We start from the raw sequence: 22,370 nt of genomic DNA, 5'->3' as shown, positions 1-22,370 counted from the left end.
CAAGCCATAGTGTGAGGCTGAGTTTCTTAAATCTTGTTGTTATTTGGTGATGCAAACCTGGGGTCACAGGTCCATAACAATGGAGAGGTCACTGAAGTGGTTTATGTAAGAAATGCAGTGTTTATAGATAGAATATATAATTAGGAAAACAGGGTATTGATTTTTACGTGATCCTTGTGGATTTTAATCAAGCTGGCAGATAAGATGTGAAATGTGTTAGCATCTTGCATAGGCATACTTTGTCATATATAAAAGTGCATCTAGCTGAAATGGATTGTGGACTTGCTTAGTGTACACTGCAACCAAGGATCCATGTAAGCTGTCAAACTGGGCCTGCTGTAAATCAAGACCTCCTTGTAAAGACAGCCCTTTAAAGGAATGGTTCTTGGCATCTGCTCTAAGTACAGCTGTTGTAACCTGTGATAGAACTAATAATTTCAGAGAAGTCTAAAACAAGGTAATAATTTTCAAAGGTACTTAGCTTTTTGTTGTTGTTGTTTTAACTCTTCCCCTCTGTTGGATGTGCTTACCTTCTGTCCTTTTCCTTCCCATCCTGGATTTTTTTATGGTTTTATAGTGAAAGAAGATAAAACTAAAACTTCTTAGAGGAAATACTTGATGGTAAAAAACTCACACAAAACACAAATTTATTATCTGTGATAACAAGAGCCCAAAGAAAAATTCCATCAAGTGTTTAGAATTCATAGCTTCAAGGAACTTAATTTTTTTATTGGGTACAAACAATTAGAAGTATTGCTAATGCTACATCTCCAAAGATTTGAATGTCTTTAATGGCTTGATTTTTTTGTTGTTGTTGTTTGAAGTTCACCTGATCACTGTAGTGATCACACTGACAGTGTGACTGAGTTGAAACTCAAGCTTGTGAGAATATTAGATTAAAACCCAGTATAGAATTTGTAGCCTAAGGCCACACAAATATTGTAAATTTTAAATGATAAATCATTTGAGAGAGGCATAACCCAGTAGACTAATGGCTACACAGAAAAAAAGGCTCATTTAATTGCTGTTAGAAAATGTGAGAGAGCTGGGGGGTGATTTAGAAGTTCATGGCCTTCAGAGAAACTTTAACAGAAATTTTACAACATTAGCAACTGTGGTACAGAATGCTTCAGGTCTTCAAGAACTATTTCTGTGTCAATTCTTAAATCTCTTGAGAACCGGTCTATACACTTTCCTTGCCCTCACTGTTCTTACAGAAGGATTATTTGTGAGGGTTCACCTCTCTAAGTCTTGGGAAACTTGCGCTCTGTTTCTTATGATTTCCTCAGTTATTTTTCTTGTGCTCTGCTATTTTTTAATCTTCTCTCCCTCTGATGTTTGTTTTGCTGGTGTATTTATATAAACACACCAGCAGCAACCATCTAATGCTTTTTTCTTGCTAAACTAATCAAGAAAGTGAAAAGAGCTTCCTCTGTGATGTCTTACTTTTCTTTATCACTGCAATAGCTCTCCTTTACCTCTGGGTTACAAGTGCTTCCCTGTGTTTTCTAGTAAAAATCATAGATTCACATGTCTAACTTGTATTTCTTGTTGATGATCACCCTGTTTTTCAGTAGGTCACTTGAACCTTTCCATTCTGTCATTCCAGTGGATTATCTCCTTTTTTATAGTAGTACTTCTTTGTCATTCTTTGATGATACCATTCTGGCACTTCATAACACTTTGTCTGAAGGGAAAGGGAGAGAAGATTTGCTCTGGTATGAAATCCAGTAAGACATATTGAAAAGCTTGCTATGGGACGTTCATAAAGGTGGATGATAAATTTTACTGTCTTGAATAAATAAACTTAGAATTTCTTTATGCTTTAGTATAATGAGAAAAACAAAGCAAATGTCAGAAACATTAGTCAGATGTGCAGGGCAGCTATATGCAGGGGGTCAAACTGTTCACTGCAGTCTTGTCTTCAAAATCTGTGAAGCTGATAGCTTGTCTACTGTGTCAGCCTTCACCCTGTCAGAGAGAATAGGGACAAATACGTTGCATTGGTGTTTTATGATGTGATAGGGAAACAGAAGGTTCTCACTGGGTGGATGAGAAAGTGGCTACTTATGGGATCTTGGTGAATTGAAATAGCTGGAATAAAATAAATGTGTTCTTGTCTACTGAGAACTTACATTTGGGAATGAATTATTATATATGAATTTAAACTACAGTTAATCTTGATACTATGACTAGCTCTGCCCAATGAAAATAAATTTTATTGAGTAAGTTGAAGTTACTGGCTTGTTCTTTTATTTCAGATGGGTTAATCTCAAGAGTGAACTTTCTTTGATCTGGAGGTTTCATCTGATAGCTTGCAGAAGCAGCCTTTGGTTTTGTATGAGATTTTTACATTGCTTCTTACAATAAAAATTCCCATTGGTAAATACATTCCATAACTTGTTCTAAACTCTTGTACCTCAGCATTTGTATTTCTGACCACAAATTTTTCAAGGATAAAAGGAAAATGATCTCAAACAGTGATGTGATCAGGACCTTCTCAGCTACTTTCACTTTTCTGGAACTGCTACTGTTCATGACACCTTCTTTGGCAGTAGAAAATAAGAGGTTATGTAAATTAAAAGGATACAACGCTGGCTTAGGAATGCTGCGCTTATTTCTGGAATGTAATTTTTTGTTCTCATGGGTTTAAAAAAAAAGTATTTAATCTGGACTTCTATGAAGAGCATTAGCCATCTCTGATACTGTATGTCCTGCACAACTTATTTTCACCAGCACAATATTTTGAACTTGTTAAAATACAATATGTATAAAAGAGACACTTTTTTCTTCATGTAGCTATTTTAGCTCTTTTAATGCTCCATTTAAATAAAACATTTTATCATTTTTTGCACAGCTCTCAGGTCAGAATATGTGAACCTGTGGAGGGGATGGCATGTTTTCTGTCACCTGACCCTGCTCACACCAAAGCAACTCTTTGCATGCTCTTTATTTGTGTGCTGCAAATGCCACCGTGCTCTAACCCAATTTTTAAAATTGTTTCCACTGTGACATGTTGTCACAGTGCAGATAATGGACAACCTGTTAATAACTATATTGCAGTGCTGCAACTATTTTTGTTGTTAAATAATTGTGGGTTAAAACTAAAAGTGTTGCCATTTTATGATTTCATTCTCTTAAGTTGATGTACATCAATGTCTTGCAATTCTGAAAATGGTTTTTAGGTTATCTGCCATAGGAGAACAAGGCTTATGTGATCAAAAGACAGTGTCACCCTATAGTCTTTCCATCGGTCTGTTGGATTCCCCCTGGTAAACCGGTTTAACCCACATATGAAAAATGTCATAATAATGTAATAGGAAAGCAAACACAATGTAACAAAAAGAAAATTTTAAAGTTATCTATAAATTAAGTGAACATTAGCAGCCAGGCAAAGAGGAGACTCAGATTATTAGTCCCACTGAGGAGAAGGCAGATTGGTGTTGACTGGTGCTTTCACCTGCAGGGCTTTGTATTAGCTTTAGCTCTCTTCCTTATGTGGGTATCAAAGGGAATCTGGATTTATCATGGTGATAGCGAATGGTGTTTAGATCACAACTCCTTAGGAAACCAGCCTGCCTTATTTCTGCTACTCACAGACAATATATTTCCTTAGTAGTTATAACTATTTGCAGTTTGCATGTGGACTTGTACTTCTTTTTAATCTGCAAATACATCAGAGATTTGTGTGCAGATATGCAAATACTATGTGCTGCACTTAGAATTAATTTGCTGTCTTTTTTGATGGATCTGGAGAAGGTGCTACAAAATTTCTGTAATGTGCCATCTGTTTTATGTGTGTTTTCTGGTTGACATGTACTCACTTGAAAAATATGACAGTAGCAGAGAAAAAAGGCAGGATATTTATCTCTGATGTTACTGTTCATGGAGCCTATAAAATACCTTAAAATCATTTTAATATTAAGAGAATCAATCTTCTGGTACTATCTCATTCCTTTGCCTTCTGTAAAGTATGCCTATAGGACAGGAACTCTGTGTTTGCAGGAGAATAGGGTTTTATAGAGAGATGTTTTGAGATTTGAGAAAAAATTGTTACCTTCATCCTAAACCTTAAGCTTCCTTAACAGAGTTTCTTATGTTGTGAAGTCAACAATAGGTAAAAGAATGTGCTTGCTGCCATGTGTAGGCAGCTTTTACAGGTTGGGCCTGTAAAAGCAAAATACTTGAATCCTGCTATATTTACATGCATCACATGGAATAGGACCACCTGAATCTGAAATGAGATTTCTGAATAATGTTTTACTGCAAGCGAAACCAGGCTAGAATACAATGCTGTGTCAGTCCAGTACTTTCCAGAACATCCCAAGTGTACTAGATATGTTTTATATTTATTATCTGCTGAATGAATCTAAATAAAACCTAAATATATAAATAATCCTATAAAAAGAGGGATAAGGAAGAGAGATCTGCAAAAATACTACAGGCAGATGAAGAGGTCCTAAGAAAAAAACCTGAACTTAGGAGATGTTATCACTAAAAGACAAAAATAGAAGACATTGATATCTTTTTCTTCAGTGCATACTGTTCAATGTTGTAGTAGTCCATGTATTTTCAAACTAATACCGTATCACTGTGAGTGACTACCTTCATGAGTGTAACATTTTTGTTGTCAAGATGATTTTTATAAACAGGTAGTCACAGCTAATCTAAAAGCAGTTCTGACTTCTGGGAACCAAGAGGAAAATGTGGCAGGTAACAGTAATTTTCTGGAATTGCATATTTACATATGGGTGATGTAAACTTTGTTATTAGTTTGCTTTACCAAACAGTAGATATTCCTTCATTTTTTGAGGGCAGTTATTGGATTTCATCTAAAGCATATGACATTAAAATGATGGGTAACAGCTATGGATTTGGAAGTGCTTTGATCTAAAGAGAGGTTTTTGGTTTTTTTTACTGGGAATACACTGTGTGGGGTAAGAAATTATGCGACATGTTTAAAGAACTACGTGGTTTTCAAATTCTAGGATATTTTTAAAAAAAAAGAAAAAAAAAGGATAAATTTCACAACAGATTATGTCCTGTCTGTACTTGAAGGAAACATTAGTTTACCTTCAGAGTTAAAAGAACTTCTCATTTTGGAAATCAACAGGCTAATAATGCATTTTTCTTCAGTATGGTCTTATTTAAAACCGTGCTAAAGAAAGCAAAGGAAAAAAAATCGTATGGACAAATTTAGAAGTTCACAAATGCCAAGTGGGAAGGCTTCACAGCTGTTGTAAATTGAATGTTTGCACATTAGAGTGTGAATACTGATTTTAACCTTTCTGTGGGGAATTTGGTATGCTGTGTAATTGGCAGGTGAGAACTATATTCCCCTATTAGCTTCCCACCTCTGTTGCTTCCTCAGCATAAGACTAGACAGGAGTCAGAAACAGAACATCAGTAATAGAAACCAGAAGCTGAAAGTAGGGCGAATGTTGGGAAAATTGGAGCTATTGCTAAATCCTGTTTGCTTTTGATGCATATAACAGCTCACTTGGAAGTCAAACTTGTTTAATGGATGTTTAAGGATGTCTTCTTAGTGTGATGTTTTTCAGACTATGTATTTTGTTTAGTCAATGCCTGTGATATTTGTGCCAATATTTGGTTTCTTAAAAACATTTCTAGTACCTTACAGACTGTCACTGAATGTGCAATACTCCACTGAATGTGCTTTAGGGAGCTATTTTTTCTTGTCATTTGCCTTGTCTTCGAGGAAGTACATCTGGGGGGCGTAATGCAGATCAGAGGCTCAGCCACTTGGAGTTTATGTAGAAGGGAGCAGCTAACAATTCTGTATCTCTCCATAAACCATTCACTCAACAATGCTTAAAATACTAGCTTTTATAAGCTTTTGGAGGGTTAAAAAATAAAAATTTAATTTTGAAGCAAGACAATAAAATCCTGTATGGGAATTGTGTTCATATAGCTGTCCAATGCAAAAGTATCCGTTGGCTGTGCTTTAAAGAGAAATTAGGCATAGCCATTGTGTATGTAGTATGATTTATGGCTGTGATGCAAAGTTTTCTTCTGTCTTTTCTTCTCTCAACCTTAAAGCACCATTGATCACCCTGATATTTCTGTCATACCTTCAAACAGAGTTTCATGCTCCTGTCTCCTGTTTAAAATAAATAGCTTGCGTTTCAATCAGAGTATAGATTTTTTAAAAATATGTGCAGTGTTGATTTAGGGTTTTCTAAACTGTGAGAAATATAGTACCTGCTCTGCTTGATTGCTTCCACCCTGTATTTATTGTTGAATATTTCTTTTATTTGTTTATGGTGAGAGTTTGCACGGATGTGAAGGAGCATGGCCGTGCTTGTTTGCAGGTCGAGGTCTTATTCCACCCTATTCAACTGAATGATTTCCTCTCACTGGAAACTCCTACTGCTATGAATGCTAGTCATTTAATTGACAGTTATTGCCAAATGTTAGTATTAACTAAACTATTGGAATTCTTGCTTGTTAAAACTGAGTTTGAAATTTTTCACATTTATTTGAATTCTCTGTGATTTCTGAATCTGGCTAGAACAGTAACTTAAGAAGAGGCTTGCTTACAAATTTGCAGCTTTGCAGTTTTCTAGCTCTCCTACAACCAAAGAAGAAAACCAGAGAGACAAGATTGATAACTTTTTCAGAGTTTCTAGATATTTGGTGTAGAATTAGGGTTTTTTTAGCTAAAGTTTGTATTGCCAAGCTCTGGTAACTAGAAGGAAGGTTTTCAGTTTTAAAATTCAAGAGTATTATAATATTAGAGTTATGTTGAGACAAATAAGACAAAGGCATTCATTTTAAACTCACTTGTTGTGAGTTACACACAGACAAATAACGGCCACTTTTACTGATGAGATAGTTTTATGTTGTCCTTTTTCATTTTCCCTTTAAAAAAGTTTTGAGACAGCCATGGTAGTTTCCTTGATACATCATTGTGATTACTTTCAATGAGGAGATTGGAGAGGACAGTAGAAGAAATGCAGCATCTTTAGATTAAATATTTAATGCTTAAGAAATGTTTGATCTGCTAGTAGTGAAAAAATAGTATTGACCGTAATTTTTATTCATGATGTATTGTGTTAATGTAGGAGATATGTTGATATATCAGTGGTGTAGGATTTCTGATGAGACAGTAGGTAAAATGTTCTGTTTGCTATTTTGTTGCCAAACTTGACAAGAGGCAAATATAAACTATCAAATATCAGCTCTAGGTGGTAATTTTTTCTCCCATAAAATCTAGAGCGTAGGTTGTTTGTGAGTCTGCTGATCTTGGAATTACTGCTTTAACTCAAGAGTAAAGACATCCCCTCAAGGGTCTTGGGTTCAATGCAATAGATGAGCATGGAAATGAAAAATTTCTGAAGGCTCAAGGTGCGCAGGGAGAGCTTCCCTGGCAATATGAGCAGTGCTTGTGAACTCGATACGGGTAACTTTCAGTTAACAAACTTATACAGACAGCGATTAAATTGTCCTGTGAGGAACGAGCCAAGAGTTCTGGGCTTAGTTAGCACAAGTAGCTGCTGTTTAAACTAAAGATCCATGTCAAGTACCTCAAAGACAAGAGCTTCCTAGGGATATACTGACTGGCTTTCAGGGATTGTACGTAATCAGCAACTGTTAGGTACTGTTTTCAGAGACGGTGGATAAGAGAGGCCTAGGATATCAACTAGATTTTACAATGTTGAGGTGCAAAGCAGGTAAACCCCTTAATGTTTTCAGCACTTGACAAATACTGCCTTTACTGTCAGTCTGTCAGGCTTTGTCTGTGAGTTGGGGCTAGTACCTGTTCCATCGGTACCCCAGCCTCCTCTTCTGGGATGCTTTCTTCCAATACTTGCCTTTCCCAGCAGACTTAACAGGCTTCAAGCTTGTGAGATGCATTGGCAATAAGGGGTACTAGTAGAAACATTTTGCAGTTTCGTAGTATGTTAGGTAGGTCTGTCACTGTATGTGTTGTAATCTGTGAAAACAATATATTTTGGGAATGATTTGCATTTTCTTGACGCTGGTGATGCATATGAATACTTAGAGATGTAAATTAAAGAGAGTGTTTTGCATTTAGAGAGAAAGAAGTAGGAACACTTGCTTTTGCAGATGATTTTAAACACATCCCCTTTCACTAAATATGAGGCTGTGTTCTGTGTTGGAAGATGAGCAATAATGCATTTCTTTATAAACTCTCTTCTGTTTTATCTGGCAGATTATCTTGCTAGTTATGGCTAATTGATCCTTATACTGAATTTTCCATATCATAACCCCTGTGTCCTTCAGAAAGTTTGCTGCAGTCAGATATAACTGTAATTCCTCTAAACTGATGCTGGGTTTTTTAAAAAGTATTTGTGCCACTACTTTTTTCCACCTCTCAAATTGACTGTGGTGTTATTAAAGAGGTTAAAGAGGAATGAGATGGTTTGTAGGATTGGGGTACATGTGCTGAGAGACAAGAGAACAAATTTGGAGTTTCAGGTTTAAATATATCTTTTTTTTCTCCTTTTTTTTTTTTTTTTAAGTAGTGAAGAAAATGAAAGCACGCTAATACTCTTTTAAATGTCTGTGAAATTTACTGTAATTTCAGTTATTACGGTAACTAGCTGCATTACATGCACTTTATAAGTTAATAATTAAGTTGTTGGAATAAATTTTTACTCTTAATGAACTTGTTTTGGTTATTGCTCATATTAAACATTTTTGCTAACACATGAACAACTATGAACTTAAATACATAGCAGCTCTCATTGTTTCTAATTAGGTATAGTGACCAGTGCATGATTAAAGATTCTACTGTTAAGTGTATGGATATCTGTGTATACCTGCACATCCACCCTTTGTGTCTGACTTCCTGTAGTCCCAGGTGGACAAGCAGTAGGGACACCAGCTGAAACTGTGTCTACTAAGCCGTGATACTGTATTTATCATTTTCCATTGATTTGATTTATCTTTGAATTAGGTGAGACCTCAGTGAAAATCAGGTTCTATATATGAATGTTCAAATTCCACCCAACACCAAAAAGCATTTGTAGTTGATCAGAACTGTGTTCTGTTCTTAAATTTCCACCTCTTTTTCTCCTTGTTTTCTTTAGTTTTTTTTGTTTTAATTTTATTTCTATTTTTTTTAGTGAGTGACAGTTGCTTCAGGAACCTTGCCGAGGATCGTAGTGGGATAAACCTTAAAGATCTGGTCCAAGACCCTTCTTTGTGAGTATCTGGCTCTTATTGCTAAGCAAAGAAAAGCTTCTTCCTGATATCCTCGTGAGTAGTTTTGTAATTATATAAAGAAGTAGTATGATGAAGTACACATAGTGCTTTAGTGGTAATATGCTTGCCAAGTTGTTAGTCTTTAATACAGGCAAATATTATTAATACCACCTTGTTTTTAATGTAATTCTGTTTATGAACTAACATCCAGATACCACATATGGTAAAGGGTGAAAGAGTCATCAGAGGCAGCAGATGGTGCATGCTGGTATTTCTGTGGAGGATTTGTATGCATATTGTTGCCCCTCTTTTTTTTAAGGAGGAACTGCATATAAATTAGGAGATTATTGGATAACTGTGTTATTGTCAGTTATCTTAACATGTAGAATGTGTTTTCTTTTTATCTGATTTCATACAACTCATATTTACTTCTTCCTCTACTACCTGTTTTAATTCAAGTGTCTGAGCAGATGATCTAAATTTTGCTTCATGGAAAGACTGCTGGTCTTTGTCAGTGTTGTATCTTTCTTTAAAATAAAATTCAATTTTGTGAGCTCTAAGCCATATGTGAAATTGTATCAAACCTTCTTTGTGGTTTGGTTTTTTACTTGGTTGGGGTTTTTTTGTTGTATTTTTTTTCTCTTCAGTTAACTTCAGTGCTTGCTGAAAATGCTCTTGCTATAGTGTGTGAGTGTACCACTTGTTATAAGGGAAGGGAAAGAAGGGAAAAAAATCACATTTTTAAAATTAATGATACTGCATTCCACTGTGGGTGATGGGACTTGATACTGATGGAGCAGATTTTTCAGTATTGGTTGAGAAGTAGTGAAAAAATAAGGTGTATTTGACATCTTTTCCAGTTACAGGGGATTTTTAGTAATGAAGTAGATACAGAATTTGCTTTGTCATGTTGCTACAAGTAAGTAATATTCATATATACATGCATTCTTGGAAAATTTTGACATAATGTATGCAGTTGATGATTTATACATCTGAAATTATAGAGGTACAGGGGCAGATATAATTGTTGCTTGAGATGCACAGAACAAATGCAGTAGGTAAACTTTTAACGATAACTAAGTGTTGTGCAAAGGTCTTAACTGTCAACTAAAATTTGTCTGTTAACAGTGTAAGATTTCTGTTGTTGTTTGTTGTTTGTTTGGTTGTTTGGTTGGTTGGGGTTTTTTTAAGGATTGTATGGTTTTTGGAGCTGCAGGTATACTTATGTGCTACATATAGTTTTGGGTTTGCACCTCTGGAGTTTACTTTAAGAAAAGTTGAATTGTCTTTGTTGTAAAATGATCATTTTCCTTTCTGTTTACCAAAAGTGATGAAATCTTCTAGTTTTCTTCCTTGACTGTAACTTACATGTTGAATATTTTAATAAATTATTGTAACATTCAAAAGAAATTAATTTATTTCTGTTGCTTACAGCAAAACAAGTGTAAGTGACTGCAATGTAGCCATTTTTGTCACTTTTAAAGACCGAATGAAGTCTCAATACGTGTCTTGGGTTTCAAGGGCTGCTTATGATACTTTGTTGTATGACAGATTATAGTGCAAGAAGTCTCCTTTCTGCCTAATGATAGGGATGTACAGGCTTGAGTTTGTCTTTCCAAATTTATATTCTTACAGTTTTATGACTGAGTGCCTCTTAAGAGTTCTTGCAAAATGTGTAATAGTGTGAGTGAATCTCCAAAATGGAGAAACAATCTAGCCTTTTGTAGGTGACTGTTGAAGTCCCATGAGATCTACATTCTTTGTCATGCAAAGGACAGCATGGGGATGAAGCACGAGAGTGCCAGCCAAAGAGATGTTTTAACCTTTTTTGAAGTAAGAATAAAGTTTAATTAGAATCTTGAGAGTATTTCTTGACATGGAAATGCAGAGATTCTGCTTGCTGCTGTAGGGAGAAAATTTGTGTGGCCAAAGCTCAGCTGGAGTTGAAGCTGCCAGAAATGTGGGAGACAATAAAAAGAGTTATAACAAATATAGTGGCAATAGGCAGTATAGAAATATCATCAGCCCATTACAGGGTGAGGAGGGTCACCTCACAAACGGGGACAGAGACAAGGCAGAGATGTTTAACACTTTCTTTGCCTCTGTCTTCAACACGGCTGACGGACCAGGGGGGTCTCTCTGCCCTGAGCTGGAGGACCAGAACTGTGAGAATGATCAACCCCCAGTTGACCCTGAAATTGTGCAGGATCTGCTGTTCCAGCTGGATCCTTACAAATCTCTGGGGCCTGATGGGATTCATCTCAGAATCCTCAAAGAGCTGCTGATGTCGTCTCAAAACCTCTGTTGATGGTTTTTGAGCAGTCTTGGGAATCTAGAGAGGTCCCAGCTGACTGGAAGCTGGTGAATGTTGCCCTGATTTTCAAGAAGGACGAGAAGGAGAACCCTGGAAACTACAGGCCTGTCAGTCTCACTTCAGTGTCTGGTAAAGTTATGGAGAAGACTATTCTGGGAGGCATTGAAAAACACCTGCAAGACAACACAGTCATCAGTCAGAGTCAGCACGACTTCAGGAGAGGAAAGTCCTCCCTATCCAACCTGATTTCCTTTTATGACAAGGTAACCCACCTAGTGGATCAAGGGAAGCCAGTTGATGTAATCTTTCTGAATTTCAGTAAGGCTTTCGATACAGTCTCTCACAGGATCCTTCTGGACAAACTGTCCAGCCCACAGCTGGATAAACACATCATGTGGTGGGTGAGCAATTGGCTCACGGGTCAATCACAGAGGGTAACAGTGAATGGGGTGACATCAGACTGGTGACCTGTCACTAGTGGGGTTCCACAGGGCTCCATCTTAGGCCCTGTGCTCTTCAACATCTTCATGAATGACTTGGACACAAAACTGGAAGGGATACTAAACAAGTTTGCAGATGACACAAAACTGGGAGGAGCTGTTGACTCCCTTGAAGGCAGGGAGGCCCTGCAGTTCAACAACAGGAAAGTTCTGGATTCTGCTCCTGGGATGGGGCAACCCTGGACATACATACAAACTGGGGAATGAGATGCTGGAAAGCAGTGCCACAGAAAGGCACCTGGGGGTCCTGGTTGATGGCAAGTTGAATATGAGTCAGCAGTGCCCTGGCAGCCAGGAGGGCCAACCCTGTCCTGGGGGCCATCAGGCAAAGCATTGCCAGCTGGTCAAGGGGGATGACTGTCCCAAAATGCTCTGCACTGGTTTTGGGAACCACAATATAAGGAAGATATTAAGCTGTTAGAGAGTGTCCAAAGGAGGGTAACAAAGATGGGGAAGGGCCTTGAGGGGAAGCCATATGAGGAGCGGCTGAAGTCACTTGGTCTGTTCAGCCTGGGGAGGAGGAGACTGAGGGCAGACCTCATTGCAGTCTACAACTTCCTTGTGAGGGGAAGAGCAGGGGCAGGCACTGATCTCTTCTCTCTGGTGACCAGTGACAGGACCTGAGGGAATGGCCTGAAGCTGTGTCAGGAGGTTTAGGTTGGATATTAGACAGAGGGTGGTTGGGCACTGGAACAGGCTCCCCAGGGAAGTGGTCACAGCACCAAGCCTAACAGAGTTCAAGAAGCATGTGGATGGTACACTCAGGCACATGGTGTGACTCTTGGGGATGGTCCTGTGCAGAGCTGAGGGTTGGATTCAATGATCCTTGTGGGTCCCTTCCAACTCAGCATATTCTGTGATTCTGTGAAAATTGTTGCCTGTAATAATACCTGAAATAGCAAAATAACATTTGATTCACCCTCTTACCAGTTTAATGTTTAAAGTTTAGGATTTCTTTGGTATTTGTTTATGTTGACTGTAAGTGAACTGCCTCTTTTCTTTGTACTCTAATATCAGATACAAACATTAGATTGACCTAAAAAAATTCTAATTCTTTCTCTGCAAAATGCTCTCTCCCTTATTGTTTGCCACTCTTGGCTTTGTCACAGGCAACTTCGCTCATGTTATTGCAGAAGGCTTTTTTTGGAGGGCTGAAAGTGTGTCTTTACATTGAAATGAAACTCTATAAAATAGAAAGATTTGTAGCGTTTTTTGATTAATGTCTGATTTATATCAAATATGCCTAATTGTCAGAGTGGTCTTTTTTCTCCAGCTGATTTCCCAGATGGAGCTGTCTGTAAACTTGATCTGCTTTCAGTTCTCTCATCATTACTAATAAAAGCTCTGCTGCTCAAATCAGAAGTTTGATCATCTATACTCATATGTCTTTTACTCTGTCAATAAAAATGGAAATGCTGCTTAAGGAAAAAAACCCCAAAACACCAAGCATATCAAATAAACCTGAAGTGAGGAGTTATAGACTGTGGGAGAAGAAAATATGTAGCAACTTTAAAATTAAATTTAATTTTGTGGTTAATTACTGAAAAATTCAATTTCTGCAAAAAGTTGATTGGAGATTCAACTGTAAAGATGGTTTGAGAGTTAAGTGCTGTTCTTTATTCATTTCAGCTAATCATAAAATAGTTTGGGTGGGAAAGGTCCTTTAAAGGTCCTTTGGTCCAACCCTCCTGCGTTGAGCGGGGATCTCTTCAATTACCTCAGATTGCCCAGAGCCCAGTGATGTGTCTGCTACATGCAGTGTACAGTTTGGGACACAAAGCTTAGAGATCCAGAGGTGTGTAAGAGAACAGCAAGAGGATAAGGCAGTTAGAAAGTGCAATGCATGACAGGTGTTAATTAATTTAGGAAACAGCAGCAGAAGAGAGGAAATATAAGTTGTCTACAGTATATAAAAGATGAAGGGGTTTGTTCTTTTTGGCTGATGAGAAAGAATTGGTTCAACTTATGGCAGACAAGATCGATTGGATAGTTTGAAAAAATTCTAAATGTCAGTGTAGTGAAGAAACTAGAATCTGTATCTAAGAATGTTAGGGAGAGCTCTGCAGATTACAGTCTAAATATTTGATCTTATCTAAGTGTTTTATCGTGTAAGTGAAGAGAGCTGAAAGGGCAAACTTTTTTTTTTTTCTCTCCTTTTTTCTTTTACTTCTATGAAAGTGTAGGCATTCTGGTTTGGCATCCACATAATTAATATGACCAAAAACCAGGTGGAACTTACTTGTATTCCTATAAAGGTAACTTATTGTGGCTATGAATATTCAAACCCTATTATCTGGTTTAGATGAAGCTCCAACTTCAGCCCTGCCTACCATTCCAGTAACACATAAAAGATATAAAAAAATGTTGCGTTCTACAGAGGAGATTGATCTCCATGAGAAGACTATAGGTGTTCTTCCATGAATTGTCTCTGGAGGAACTAGGCTAAGTGGTTGGCTCTTAGATCATGGCACAGATGTTGTTCAGACTATATGCAGCTGAGCTAAAATGCTAGCTTAAGATGCTTTCGTTGGGAAATCTTTGAGGCTCTGTAGCAAGGCAAAATTTCTTAAGCTGGTGCTCAAGGAAGGATAAAAATATTGATCAGTTCATCTGATCCCTTGTTCGTGAGCAGACTGAATGCTACCCTCTTTCTTGCTCTGTCTCCACCCTCAATATCCAGTCTGTGCTCAGCAGAAAAATGGGTTAGATAGTATTCAACATGACTATCACCTGGAACTCCTTCTAGGTTCTTTACTACTGACTTTTTTTAAAAGCTATTTAAATACACCTGTGAAGATCTGAACCGTCAGATCATTAGAAGGTTAAGTATATGTCCACCTATTTCAAGCAGAAGTTCTGTGTATAGACATTCTAAGTTTTAGTTCTTAGCATCACTTTATAAGATGTTCTTTCAGCTCTGGCCTGTATATAGACATAAAGTTTATAACTTGTCTAGACAAAAAGGAGGATGCTTTTAATCTTTCTATGCAATTCAGTATCTGCAACTGCACATAATCACTGATACGCATTTGTTTTGGAAACATTTTCAGAGCCAAGATAAACTTTATATCCAAGAGATTCTCAATAACTTCTTTCTAGGCAAAATCACATCACATCTAAACTGTGTTTCATGTCTCCCTCAGACTGACTTCAGTTATGAGGGAGTAGATAAATCTTAAAGGCACAGGTAACTTCTGACAGGAAATAGGAAGTTGTTTTAATAAGTGTGTAATACAGAGCTTTTTTCTGTAAATATTGTGAGAAGAAAATGTTATTTGCCCTCTGTGTAACTGTATTACAGAGACAACCAAAATGTTAATAGGTCTCTGTTAGAAATGAATGGATTAACTCTGAATTTCATTTGTCCATGACAGGAGATAGAAGTCTGACAGAAGTCATCTTTATCACTGCCTTGTTGTGTTTTACAACCTTAGAAGGAGGAGCTAGGTAATTCTCTGAGAAACAGTCATGACACTTTTAGAATTTGTTACTTAAGGACTGAAGATGAAGGAATTCTTGAGGAGCTCTGATTTTTTTATTTTGTTTTTTAGCTTACTGAGTACACAAGCTATACTGTAGGATGAAACAACTGCCTGGTTGGATGAAGGAAGAGCAGTGGATATTATCTGCCTCAGTTTCAGCAAGGCTTTCGACACTGTCTTTCACAACATCCTTATAGGCAAGCTCAGGAAGTCTGGACTGGATGAATGCACAATGAGGTGGATTGAGAACTGGCTGAACGACAGATCTCAGTGGCATGGGGTTTAGTCAGAGGCCTGTCATTAATGTTGTCCCCCAAGATTCAATACTGGGCTCAGAATTCTTTACCTTAATTCATCAATTACTTGGATGAAGGGGCAGATGCCTCCTCAGCAAGTTCACTGATGACAAAGCTGGGAGGAGTGGCCAATAGCCCAGAGTGCTGTGCAGCCCTTCAGAAGGACCTGTGTTGGAGAGATGGGCGGAGAAGAGCTGTCTGAAATTCAACAAAGGCGAGTGCAGGGTCCTGCACCTGGGGAAAAATAACCCTGGACACCAGTACAGGCTGAGGGCCAAGTTGCTGGAAAGCAGCTCTGTGGAGAAGGACCTGGAGGTGCTGGTAGACAACAAGCTGTCCATGAGCCAGCAGTGTGTCCTTGTAGCCAAGAAGGCCAATGGTATCCTGGGGTGCATCAAGGGGAGCATGGCCAGCAGGTCAAGGAGGTGATCCTGCCTCTCTACTCAGCCCTGATGAGGCCTCACCTGGAGTGCTGTGTCCGGTTCTGGGCTCCTCAATACTAAAGAGCCATGGAGCTCCTGGAGTAGGTCCAGAGGAGGGCAACGAAGATGATTAAGGCACTGGAAGCTGGACCTATTCACCCTTTAGAAGAGACAACTGAGAAGGGACCTCATCAATATTTCTTAAGTATCTGAAGGGAGGGTGTCAAGAGGATGGAGCCAGGCTCTTCTCAGTGATGCCAAGCAATAGGATAAGAGGCAACGGGCGGAAACTGATGCACAGAAAGTTCTACCTGAACGTGAGGAAGAACTTCTTTCCTGTGTGGATGACTGAGCACTGGAACAGATTTCCCAGAGAGGTTGTGGAGTCTCCCTCACTGGAGATATTCAAGAATTGTTTGGATGCAATCCTGTGCAATGTGCTCTTAAGATGATCCACTGTGGTCCCTTCCAACCTGACCCATTCTGTGATTGAAGACTTGATAAACACACTAATAAGTCTGTGGATGTAAAATTTCAGTTTCTATCTTCACATGGAGGAACCTGTCCATCAGTTTTTTAGCATAACTGGAAGTATTGGAGTTTTTACTTTCTGGGTTTTGCTCATCGGTTGAAAATCAGTAGCTGTCTCGCTAAAGGTTACAAATCCAACATGGTGATGATACCAGTTCTTTCCCTCTCCTCTTTGTGCAGCCTTTCTAGTTTTATAGTGCCTGTTATAATATATGAATGCCAAGCCTTTTTCTTTTATTTAACTGCCAGTCTCAGTAATACCACATAGAGAGGAAACATTTTTTCTGTAATTGTGTCTGCTGTTATCTTGTTTTGCAGCAGCATTCTAGTGGGAGTGCATGCTCAGTTGTTTGTCCGTTAGCATGTGTTTTCCCTAATACACCTGGCTTACAAAAATACTTCTCTGCTTCTCCTTCTCCTGAGTTCATCTGTAAGCATGAAGTGATTTTATCAGGTGATCTTTTTTAGTCCTCCAAAGGTGATCTTTGGAGGACTGTCTCTGGTAGCTCAGAGTATTCTGTTACGCAGAGGCAGAAGTGCTGAGCATTACAGAAGTGCTGCCTATTTTAAGTATTGCATCTAATGAAAAAGTTGTACCTGACAAACTTCCAAAGGTCTGACACTTACCTAAAGGAATTCATGATGATGAGTCTAATCTAATAAGCACTTCTCAAAGTTGATATATATGGAATTGGCTTCATGCTAACCTGATGGTTTCTCATGGATCTGGAGAACTGAGTGAGACAAGCTTTTATCTGCTTCAACTGCAAGCAGAGTTCGCGTGTGCCTGAAAAAATTGTATTTGCCCCCCCTTCAAGACAATTAAAACATGCTTAAGTGGCCAAAGTTTCTTCTCAGGCCGGTTTCCCTGCTTGGCTTTTCCATAGTCCAACCCACCTACATTAAATGTATCACAGAGGTGGTTCTCCTTTTGATTTGCCAAATAATTTTAATCTCCAATCATATAAACAAGTCCCTAAATGTTTTCTCTGTTACTTGCACTTCAAGTAAAGAATTTTCTCAATGTATGAGGTTCCTTGGCAGTTTATAGCAAAAATTGCTAATATTACTTGTGTCCTTTGGCTGCTTAGGCATAATGACTCATAAACTCATAGGAACAACCTCCTCTGTCTGAAGCAAACCCTTACGAGTAGACAGTGGCAAAGCAGAACATAAAATGTCTTCCTTAAGCACTTAGTAACTTTCAACTCTAATAATTTTTACCTCCTGGCCCAAAGCAGTCTCCTGTAACCTCTTTAAAGCCCCATGTCAGCTTTATCTATCAACATTCAGAACAATCATGTCTTCTGTCATCATACAGCTTTCAAATTCTTAGGAGTTTTCTTCCTTTTGCTCCTGCAATGCCCCATGGTACCTTGCAATTAAGAAATCTTTGAGCTAATCAAGCAACTGAAAAAATTGTTCTAGAACCAGAGGCTGCACAGCCCCAGTGCTGTGTCTGGGCTGGTAGGTGTTGCTGAGGGGAAAGGGTTGTTTATTTGCATGGCACCTGAGCTTGGGTGTTCCATCTGGCTTTTCAGTTCTAGTACTAGTTTATGAATTAGTTCTTGTACTTCTCTGTGGTGCAGGGATGTACTGCTGGAAACTTGTTAGCAAGAGACCTCTATCTAAATGTGTTTAGGGAATTTCTGTACTTGTGGAATCTGTAATGAGGGATCCTCCTTGTTATTATGAAGTTTTAAATTTAGTACATGTGAAACACAGTCTCTTAAGGGGCTTTCTTAAGAAATGTTTGGTTTTTTCTGGCTTGTTTTGGAACTAGCAGCTGTAAATGGATATGATGAGTGTTGAAATAAGAAACTTCATCATTGGTTATGGAGATTTACTAGATCCTTCATTTTCAGAGTTAAAGTTGGTTATTTTTAGAAATATTTAGAAAATATTTTTTAAAGGTTCTAAAGAAAAGCTATGCTCTTTTTGCTCTGTTTCACTATATTTGTTATCTGATGTCTGAAAAGAAATACATAGGACACAGGTTCAGAAATCTTGAACAAGTTTATATCTAGACAGTTTCACAAAACTGATTAAAAGCTGTTTCTATGTGTGTTTTATACCTTTATTTTAAAATTGTCCTCTCTGACTGTGACTTGGAATTCATGCCAGTTTTTTATTTTTCCAGTTGTAATTTTTTAAATCCTGTTATCTTAATACCCCATTGCTGGGGTGGCAGAGCTGGGAAAGAAGAGGCCTTGATGCTGTACAAGCACTGTTCAGCCATAGTTAAAACATTGGTGTTTGTAGTCAACACTGTTCAATCACAAATCCAAAACACTCTAACATACCAGCTGCTGTGAAGAAAGTCAACTCCATCCCATCCAGACATAGTACACACATGAGTAATACTACAATTGTGCTGGTTTTCCTTTTGCATTTGGAAGGAATGTAGACAAGCCTTCTTTGTGTGAGTATATTCAGGATCAGGCCAAAATGACTTGTAGAGAAGAAGTAGGAAAATTGAGTATGTACCAAGTACTGTCACAGTCTCAGAATTAAGTACCAGAAGACTTTTTTCTGTAATCATTTGCACAAATAATTAATAAGAATAGATTTGAGTAGAATGTAAAGTGTTCATTTGATTGAGTATAACTTTACAGTCCATCATTTGCTTTGGAATTTAATAGCATAGCCCAGCTTCCTGGTCAATGTTCTATTTTTTAAAATCACAGTCCAAATTATTTTTAAAATCTTAATGTGTAATGCTAGGGACTTCCTTGAGGGATTATGTTGTACATCTCTCTGGCTTTGCATTTTGTCTTCTCATCCAACCCTAATTCACTGCAGCTTGTAGTAGCACTCTCTAGTCATACCTTGGTGACCTTATCTTACCTTTCTTGATCTTCTAATTTCAGGCTTTTTTTGAGGGATCTTTTCATTGCATTTGCTATTTTCATCAGCTTTCCACTCTCTGAGGATCTGTGACTCCCAGAACTCAAACAGCCTCTTCTAGGCCTGTTTTGCCACCTCTAAGCATCATCCAAATCTCAGCTACTCTGTTTCACCTGACCTCATTCTTTCTAACTCTGGTCTTTGTTTCTGCTTGTATTTAAATCTTTTCTGGGTATTTAAAGGGGCTGTCTTCTCATAGCATTTAAATATTGGAAAAAAAAATATATGTACCCACAGGAGAGAGGTGGTCCAGTGCTTAGCTTAGCTTAACCTGCAGTGGTTCAGATAATTCTCTGAAAAGATTCTCTTAATACTCAGCAGTGTATTAAGTGTGTTTCTCCATATTCAGAAGAGAAAATAAGAGATAAAGACTTACTAAAAATCAAGAATAAAACAGAAGACTTATTTATATGACTGTATAAACCTCAGATGTGCTTACATCTTGACTTCTGTATTAACTTCTAATAGGGGTATGGTATGGATGATAATATTAAGTAGAGATTTGGAACAGCTTCCACACAAAGGGAAAATAAATAGACTAGAATTTTTCACTTTAACCAAGAAACAAGGTATAGTGGAGGTATACAGAATGAATAGCATTAAGGAAAAAGGTTGGAGGCAGTTATTCACTGTTTTTTTCACAGATGCACAATTGTGACAGGAAAAAAATCAAGCAGCAGGTTTAAAATTAATAAAAATACATATTTGTTCAAGTGTAGCAGAACTGAGTATTTCATAATTGATGTAACATCATATGGCAGCTGGATATAAATGATAGATACAAAAAAAGGAATTAGAGTGATGGACCTACTAGGCCATTAAAGCTGATGATCTGCACGCAGGATCTAGGTAAGCAAAGCTCCTGAACTGAGGATGGCAAGAGGTACTAAGTGTGTAACAGGAAACAAATCATGTTCTGTGTCATCTGTTTATTCCCTAAGCATTTGTTTCTTAGCACCAGAAAAATCATACTGAGTTGTGTGCACATTTAGACCGAGCTGTTATGGCAGTTTTTATATACTTCTTTTATAAATTGTACTTTCATAAGTAGTTGAGCAGCCACAAACTCAAAAAGTTTTTCCGTTGGGTGAACTAACTTGTCCTTCAAAGTAGAGTGGGCTTCCCTGACATGACTAAACTTAAATTTGGGACTCCCAGTATTGGAGGGATAAAAGCCTCTCAACAAATGAATTTGGATAATTTATTACACATTAAAAAACACTTCTCTGAAAATCAGTTTTGAGCTGAGTCCTGGATGTGATTGTCTTTGTAGGAGAGGCTACATTTTGCCAAGGGTATAAATACTTGAAAGAGTGCCTTATTAAGAGAAGAGTTGTATGATATTTGTGTACTTATTTGCAGCATAGATTAAGTTAGCAGGGAAATTAGATAATCTGCTACTGAAATATTGTAATAGAACAGAAGTGTAAAGGAAGCATTTGCCGCATTCTTAGGAATGCTTCTGACACTGAGATACAGAAAATCACTATAAACAGATGTTTTCATGCTTTTATGCAATCCTACTCACTGCACTTAAATTCTAGTTTGCTTTGTTTATTAGAATTGTCCTGCCGTAATTTGTTCTGGGAGACTTTTATAATCACTTTCTTGCAGTGTGCAGCAGAAATCTATACAGATGGTGGCTTAAGACAGAAGTGTAGTTATTCCACAGTAATTCTTGTGTTGTTCTCATGTACAATTTTCTCATCTTCTTTCACTGTAATTTGAATTTTACCATGGATTCTACACTTTTTCCCATTATCTGTACTAACATATAAACCTCACAAGAGTATAACCAAGACTTCAGTATACTTTCTATGGATGATGACAGCAGTGAAGTTCAAATGGAGATATTAAGGGTTCAAAAATTACCTCATGTGATTTTCCACAGATAGTTATGTCAGAAACACACTTTTACTACAACAGTAAATGCTTCCCTTTATACCTTTACTAATTCTAGTTAAAACTTTTTGCTTTTTCTTTAGCTACAGCATCTCTCTTCTTACCTCCAGTTTCATCCCCTTCATTGTATTATAATAAAAATTTTTACTCTAATGAAATTTATTTTTGTTATTTAATTTCAGATACAAGAATTTATCTTGTCCATATTTTTTATTGGAAATACAGTTCTTCCTTTTAAATTTGTTATTGATGTCATTTTTAGATAGGTGATTGTTTTAGAAAAAACAGGTTGCTCTGGAATGTCATTTTGATTGTAACACATATTTAAAAAATGCACATTAAGAGCTTGTTTTTTTCCTTAACCCCTCCTCATTCAGTATTTTTCTCTCATTGTCACAAGCATTCTGCACAACTAATGTGCTCTATAGCTCAGTATAGTTATGTCGAAATGATCAATGGCAAGTGTTCAACAACAGAGTAGGTTGTGGGGGGACTGTGGGAATGCAAAACTGGAATGTGTAGTCTTCTCCATTTAAAAAAAACATATTTAATTTGTTTCTGTAATTAAAAAAACCCCAAACTTATGAGGTAGTGATTTTTAGTCTATTGTGTTCCATTTTTCCAAAAGGTGCACTAAAAGATGCAAATGCGCTTGAAAATAAAGGTAATTTTAGTCAATTCTTTCTTTTTTTTTCTACTAACATAAAAAACTCCATCATTTTAACAGAGTCATTCACTATATAGATTGCAAATAATCCAGCAAATACATTAATATGTAAATTTGTTTTCATTTTCACATAAAAGAGAATACAATATGACTGAGA

At 37.4% G+C, this 22,370-nt stretch overlaps 1 protein-coding gene across 25 annotated transcripts in view; it reads left to right on the top strand.

Moving 5' to 3' along the window:
- The window catches only part of GPHN (gephyrin), a 284,198-nt gene that overhangs the window by 79,878 nt on the left and 181,950 nt on the right, over nucleotides 1–22,370 (top strand). For 15 of the 25 annotated variants that reach the window (XM_064658384.1, XM_064658383.1, XM_064658388.1 and 12 more), the window contains one exon: nucleotides 9,114–9,192. In XM_064658384.1, the coding sequence (XP_064514454.1) occupies nucleotides 9,114–9,192 (79 nt within the window). Of the gene's footprint in view, nucleotides 1–9,077; nucleotides 9,193–22,370 lie in introns of all 25 variants that reach the window. The other 10 variants (XM_064658386.1, XM_064658380.1, XM_064658382.1 and 7 more) reach the window with 1 other exon arrangement.

Source organism: Pseudopipra pipra, chromosome 6 (genome assembly GCF_036250125.1).
Source record: "Pseudopipra pipra isolate bDixPip1 chromosome 6, bDixPip1.hap1, whole genome shotgun sequence".
Lineage (NCBI taxonomy): Eukaryota > Metazoa > Chordata > Aves > Passeriformes > Pipridae > Pseudopipra > Pseudopipra pipra.
The sequence above is the reverse complement of the archived record's forward strand: the minus strand, read 5'-3'. Positions and strand labels throughout refer to the sequence as shown.